Source organism: Calonectris borealis, chromosome 1 (genome assembly GCF_964195595.1).
Source record: "Calonectris borealis chromosome 1, bCalBor7.hap1.2, whole genome shotgun sequence".
NCBI lineage: Eukaryota > Metazoa > Chordata > Aves > Procellariiformes > Procellariidae > Calonectris > Calonectris borealis.
This window is the reverse complement of record NC_134312.1, coordinates 29,398,136-29,405,635: the sequence shown is the minus strand read 5'-3', so window position 1 is coordinate 29,405,635 and position 7,500 is coordinate 29,398,136. Positions and strand designations below refer to the sequence as shown.

Below are 7,500 nucleotides of genomic sequence, written 5' to 3'. Positions count from 1 at the left end.
AAAATGTGTCACATTTCTTAAAAAATAAAGTTAAATTGTGCAATTAAAAGCATTAAAGGACATCATTGGCAATGATGTTCAAGCTGTAAATGTGGGTTTTTTTCAAATATTTCCAAAGAATTTTCATTTGAATTTTATAACATAAAACAATCATGTTTTAGGAACATATGCTCTCCTTTATAAAAATGTGTGACTGAATTTTAGTGCTCATTAAAGAGAAGCTTGTAATAGCTCTGGCTGGAACTGAGCGTAGTGCAGACAGGTTCTGTGTATATTTCTCCACGTAACTCCGCCAGTGCACCTCATCCTGACCTATAGCACTTTGCTATTTTAGTCCTGGGCTGCTTTTGAGAGAGACTGACAAGAGTGCCAAGTTATATAGAGGTTAATTGATATGGGTAAACGTCCACTAGAATTTTTGTTGAAACTATCTCTCTTCTTTCCTCTAATGGTGTATTATCTTTTGCTTTGCAGACTCCAAATCTGTTTGCAAAAAAAAAAGTACATTTTGACGCACTTCAATATTTATTCCAGGGTGTTCCTAGAATATATCATCCCCTATCTACCTCTTTTAGAACATGCTGTGCTGTTTATATTGTTCAGTTATCAATAATACATTCATTCCAGTCTGCTTTATAATGCTATGTGTAGTTCGTAATTTATCTCCTGACTTCCTAATATGTTGCAGATATAATCAGGAGAAAATCCTGTTTCTTTCAACAACTGAATAAACAGCAAAATAAGCTGAAATAAGCTGCGTTTGTATTACACAGTCTACTTTAAAACCAATAACTCAGCTCTTCAGGAACACTTTCCAGTCCTCTAAGATATTTTCTCCCCTTAAAAAAAAAACCAAACTGGTTTTCTCAATTATAAATAAGTTAACATGGGATTAGTAAAGGATGCAGACAAGATAAAAGATTGGGAATATGCCGATGAAGTATGAAAATTGACCAGCACAACTTGCACATAACTTAAAAGGCATGACAGGAAACAAAAAAAACCCCTTTGGAAGGATTCCCAGCCTTCTGGAGGAAAGAATGTATGTCTGTCTTGGCAGCTTGCAGCATATTGGACCCTAAAACTGCAGCAACTTTATACAGAGAAAAGTTATTTTAGAGGCTTTTAAAAATGCATTAGACCTAGTTTTTCTTTCACTACATTGCCTGTACATGCATGATAAATAAAGCAAGCCTACTTCACAGGCAAAAAAGATCAGAAAAAATAATTCTTAAAACAATTTTTACGCTCTTACTGTTTCCATAAAATAGCGTTTCTCCAAAATGCACAGCACAAGTAACCACATGACGTGAAAGTATGGCATAAGAGATGTGTATATCTCATGAGTTTCCGAAGATTACTGTGTTAACTCTCAAGAAACATGCAACAGTCTCCCAAGTTACCGTGTAATCCTATTGAAACTACATTATACTGGACTTTCTTCTCCCACGCTGCATACCACTGTTACATTTAGAGTTCCTCAGGGCAAGGACTGTGTCTGTATCTATTATGTAAGGTGTTACGCAAACATACGGTGTTGTAATAAGTAATAAATAATCATGAATAAGCAGTAACCTCAAACTCAGACCAGGATATCTTCTATACCTATACCATAGCTTACTGTCATGTGTTATACATGTATACCCGTATGCATACATAGGTGAGCATACATGCATGTGGAAACACAGTGGTGTGTGCTGCTGATAGTGGTGATGATGCAGAGGTACAATCTATCTCCAGTCCTTTTCCTGGCAATTTTGTACCCAATTAACTGAAAACATTAAAGCATTACAGTAGCAGACCACACACTATCATGCCTGTGTAATTGAGTAAGGGAGTGTAAGGGAGTAAAATTCTTTTGAATCAGAACTTCAGAAAACAAGTGACTGGTAACGTTCTGAGCAATTACCTGGTTTTTAAACTGATTGTGCATTTTTGCATCAACGAAGTCAGTTCCTTTGAAAATAAAAAAATTGTAGGTTTTATGACTCAGATAAAGGAAACGTGGCGTTCTTGGTGATGGTTGAACTTGGCATAAACTACCAAGCAAGTTACATGTATACTCTTAAACAATTTTATATTAAAAGAATGAACAAATCTTTCATAATTACTTACATCTCTTCCCCAGCCATGCCTCTTGCAAGAATAGCAGAACCTGTCATATTTTGCTCACCTGCAAACCCTATCATTGGGTCCTAAAACTGTGAAGTCATGATTTAAATAAAAAGAGACAAATTTTATTAAAAGTGAGATGCAGTCCCCTCTATTTTTCCAGTGTTTCTGACGAACACATTTTTCCCCATAGATTACCAGTCAAATAACAATATAGTTCTCTGATTAATTTGGCTAAAAAAGAAAAAGGAGAAGATATATTTTCTCCGTGATATAGATAACTTAGTTCCTGTAACTGTGAGACCATCTGTGACCATAGTCCCTGCAAAGCTTACCCCTCATGCCTACAGTGGAAATAGCCAGTAAATCCACGTTCAAAGGCAAAACTCCTTTGCTCCCATTTCTTCTTTAGCCTGATCCTTACATTTTCTTCTCAGTGGAGCAGCAAACCCACTATTAAAGCTCCAAAAGGGACTTCTTTGATCCTGGAAGAGAGAGAGAATAAACTGAAACCGCTGTCCTTCAAAAAACAGTATTAAATAGCTTTGTAAAGTTGTACTCGACGGAAATGTACGGGGGACAGCCACTCGGGTCTGGGCTGTACTTTAGTTACGGACAGCCACTCACTGAGGTCCTCTTTCCCTGTTGCAGAATGTGGTTTTGTTTTGCTAAACTGGCATGTGTAGCCTGAATCCCCCCCCCAGGAGGCTTGCTGTGTGTGTAAGGTGTGTAGCTGTTCCTTCCCCTGCCTTTACCTTGCACGCTCTTCCTCGCACTGGGGAGCCTGATCACTGCCGTCATCTTCAGAGGCTACTTCTGGAACTGCAGTGAGAATCAGTGATGTTCCCCTACAGCTCTGTTTTGGGGAAGGGGGATGTTCTGTTACTGTTTTTGCTTAATGATTAAAGAAGCGCAGATAGATAGAGAAATCTTAACAAAGTCTACATTAATTCATAGTAGTTCAAGCAGCCTAAAAGCAATTGTATCTTTGGAAGAATTATTTATAAGGTGATTGTCTGTTCATCTGCAGCAGCAACAGGGGGTGGAAATCAATTCAATCACTCTACCAAATATTGATAACCAGTTACATTGGCCTTTAGATGGCATATGTGACCTGGGAGATAGGACCTGGCTGTCTGGCAGTCATCGCTGAGAAAGTTTGTAGAACTAAATGAAATAATCAGTTTTGTTATTTTGTATTGTTGTATCTAAGGCATGCTCTGACTAGGTCTTTTTGCGTAACTCCTGTTGAAACTGATGGAAGCCATATGCACAGGACAGAAAAATGGACTCATAAAGAAATTTTCCTCATCTTAAAGCTGTCTTATTAGTGTTCTCTTTCTTCTCCAGGCACCTTAACAATGAACATGCATTGGATGACAGAAGCACTGCTCAGTGTCGGGTGCAAATGCAAGTGGTTCAGCAGTTAGAAATACAGGTTTGTTACATGGCTGTATTATCCTATTACTTATTTACTATTAACCTAAACTAAATTGAAAACACTTGCCTTAGTGACTCTAGCTTAAAGCCATATGTTTCTTGCATGAAATTTGTTAATATTCCTGAACAAGTGGGGTTTTTTTACTTAAAGATTTTTCACATTATAAATTATGCAATAATTATCTAACATCAGCATTGTCTACAGTATTTTGCTTGAACTAAGACACTAATGCCATTCATCACGAATGAAAAATGCAGTCCCTGGGGCAGAGACTGGATCCCAGCCGTCTTCAGTTCTTGAAATGCTGGGTCAGGACCCCTCTTCCTTCTTCCCCTTCTGACCCGATGCTTGTCTATACTGTTCTACAGGACAAAGGAGTAGCAGAGCGTATATCCACCCGAAATGACTCCCAGCCTGATGGTGGGCATTTTTCTGTGAGCAGAAGGTGTAATGTCAGACCGAGTCAGGGAGGTCCCCAGGGAGTCCCGCGGCTGGGACCGCAGCACTTGGGTGCCCTGTTCAGGCTCTAACCGTTAGAGGTCACTGCATATATGTGAGTGCTCCCTCCAGCTTACGGAAGAAGTGCCTAGAACCCCTGGGGTCTCCCAGTATTGAGACTACACTTACCAGGCTACCAAGGCTGGGCGCAAACCTTGGCAGCCCAGAATGACCATGCGGTCCCCTCCCATCTGTACGGGAGTCATAGGAGGGCATTTCTCAGGAGTCCTGTCCCCTCTTGGGAAGGTGGAGAGGAGCCAAGGGATGCAGCGAGAGACTGAGATTTTTTTCCCCATTTGTTGACATATGTGGAGAAAGAAGGATAAACACCTTTCGGCTTTCTCGCCTTTTAGCGTATTTTCTCACTGTTCTCATGCATGTAAGAATACTTGTTCTTCTCTCAGCCAAAGCAAACTGTTCGGATCTTTTGTATTTTTATACTGGAAACTCAAAGCAATGAGGAGAATGTACAATAATGTCATTTATTGTCATTTCCCTTGAAGTGAAAGTTTTGTAAACCCAGGCAAAGCTATAGTTTCTAAGATACACAGGATAGTGTTAGCTTGATTTGTTTGTTAGCAGTTTACATCATAGCAAATAGCGTGTCTCTAAAGTGTCACACACATAATATGAAGCCTAAGAAGAAACCTTTTTCCCACCCCCTGCCTCAAATGTTCTTTAATTAAAGATGCAGTGATGAAACTATATCCAGCATACCCAAAATATCTGCAGGAATACAGGTAGTTTCCTCTTGTTTAAATTACTTACAAGTTGTTTTGCTTAGTCTAGTCTCAGTCTACAGGTGTAACTCTTGAGCTGAATTCATGCAAGAAAGTATTACAGAACTCTCCAGAAAATGGCAGTGTTAAACACCAAGTGATTCTTGTTGCTATTAATGTCGTAATCGTTTTGCAGTTATCCAAAGCCCTATCACTAGAATACGATTTTGAGCGTTTCTTCTTGCAACTTAGCTTTTGCAAAAAAAAACATTCTTTTCATGTTGTAAAATACATTTTCCTCCTTTATGTTCTGATATTTTTCTCAACAAGTTACATATTTCAAACACTTCTTCCTCTTTTTTTTTTTTTCAATTTGGCAATTTTTTTGAGTCTGAAACTACAAATATTTACGTAGCATATGATCAGAAAATAGCATCAGTTAGGAAAAAGTACAGGTTTCAGTAACGTGATGTTTTCTAAAGGCAGTCTAAGGGCTTCTTAAGAACTGTTTACCATTTACAAAGGCTAGGCTGTAATGTAACAGTCCAAGTGAAGATTTAGCTTGCAGTGTGACCAATTATGCCATTTTTTGCTTTGTCTGACTGCTAGTGAAGTAAGGTCCATCAGTTGTAATGAGACCCAGTGCAGTGTCGATGCCGACTCGGTGGCAGAGTTCAGCGTTTCACACTGCCTGGGCTCTGTCACTCTATTGAATTAGATTGATGATGGCAGATTGCAGGGGGCACTAACTGGACCTCAGTGGGAAAGGATGAAGTGTGTAGACAATCCTGGCAGGCACTGTGCTTTGAGGACCCTTCACCCCTTCACAGCTGTTGGCACTAGTCCATTGCTAACAGTGTCCACAGGACTTTAAAGAGACACTATGGGCCTTCTAATTTATGGTCTTAGTAACTTGTTACTGTCGAGGCAAGTGTGACCTCAATTCTCTTATTGACAAAAAGATGAAGTGTTATTTGTTTTCCCTGACCTTTTAACATATGAAAGGCTATAAAAGTTTTTTGGTTTTTTTTTCTTTCTTTCCATGCCCAAAGTTGCATTTCCTCTCAGATAAGTTTCTACTGACATAGACTTTTATATGCAGGAATCATTACTCCGAGACAAGCTCAATCATAAGATGTATCACTGCAGTAAAATAGCTGTATCAGTCATTTCTAAAATGCTTCTGATCTCACTCTTTCTTAACAGCTTTCTAAAGAACGCGAACGTCTTCAAGCAATGATGACCCACTTGCACATGCGACCCTCGGAGCCCAAGCCATCTCCAAAACCTGTAAGTGCATATTGCTTTATAAACAGTAAATAGGTCTACGAATGTAGCAGGCTAAGAAAATGAACAATTTAGTGACAGTTGGAAAACAATGAGTGCGCTGAAAAATATGGCAATAAAATGAAGGTAAAATGCAATAGCTTGTCAAATTGTATGTTTCTTTAAAAGTAATGCTATCTTTTACAAAATCTATCCAATCTACACCATAGGTGACACTAAACAAAGTACACCTATAAGTGTCCAAATCATTGCCTTGAGACTGAAACTAGAGAGAATATCTTTTTGTGATAGATTTACAGATATTAAAAGGAAACCCACTTTGAAAGATTTGAAGTTCAGTGGACTCTGTGGCCATAAAAGGTAAATGTAAAAAGAATCTAGGTACTTAGGAAATTTCTTAAATTACTTCCAAGAGACACAAATAAAGAATTTGTTAATTCTTAAACAAACAAACAAAAATGCTTTTTTATGCAGCGAATTTAAACAATTGTAAACATGGGGGTTTTGCTCAGTTTCTGTCAAGATTGCAATGTTACACATCCACCGTGATGTTGTTCGGGTTGGTACAGACACTGAAAAGTCACTGATCTGCAGTCAGATCCAGACTCCATTAAACTGAACGTGAGCAAAAGTATTGTCTGATGCAGGTCCAGTTTTGTACTGTCAGGATGTCAGGCATCCTAGTACTTACAATACACTATGCTTAGATACGCTGCACTTATAATAGAAGCTATGTGATACGTTAACTGTTCATTACTGTTAACCGTGACGGTAACCTTTGTGCGTACAATATGAAAAGGATATACCAGTACTTGAAGATGAAATGCTGGGGTATCGATGAAAATCTGTGTCTATCAAAGTCAGGAAATGTAGGCAGAAGGAACATAATCTGTTTTAAAGAGCACACTTGCATATCACGCCCAGTTAATGTTTACGTAGAAGGACAGCATACTCCGTCTCTTGTGTTTTCAGCTCCCTGTACTTCAAAGAAAATCTTTGTTTGAGGGCACACTTTATAACTTGATGATGAATGAAGAAAGTGTTAGCGTTTCCTTAACCCCTACCTTTGTGAGAGAAAATTTAGATGCATTATTTTTGCTTTCATTAGCCTAACTAAATTCTGTTTTTTATTTTAGATTATCTATAGGGAAAGGTACTTGGAAACTTTCATTTTAGTATATGTGGCTTATATATTAATAAAGTGATCTGAGTGCTTTTTCCATTTCCATGCATTGTGAAGCTTTTCTGTCACGCAGGCTTCTCAAGCAATTCGGGTTAGGTTCCAAATGCTGCTGAACTGTGTGGGAAAAGGATTTTAGAACACATTTCTACTCTTTAATTATTTTAACCCCAGATGATCTGTAGTCTATCAAAATTTTTATAATATTGTTTCTTTACAGTTTTAAGCGACTGTCTCATTTCAACAAGATTATTTTTCTCATT

At 38.3% G+C, this 7,500-nt stretch overlaps 1 protein-coding gene across 12 annotated transcripts in view; it reads left to right on the top strand.

The window, feature by feature from the left end:
- FOXP2 (forkhead box P2) overlaps nucleotides 1-7,500 on the top strand; it is a 193,986-nt gene that overhangs the window by 145,702 nt on the left and 40,784 nt on the right. For all 12 annotated transcript variants that reach the window (XM_075147468.1, XM_075147457.1, XM_075147447.1 and 9 more), the window contains 2 exons: nucleotides 3,463-3,550; nucleotides 5,977-6,060. In XM_075147468.1, the coding sequence (XP_075003569.1) occupies nucleotides 3,463-3,550; nucleotides 5,977-6,060 (172 nt within the window). The remainder of the gene's footprint in view (nucleotides 1-3,462; nucleotides 3,551-5,976; nucleotides 6,061-7,500) is intronic.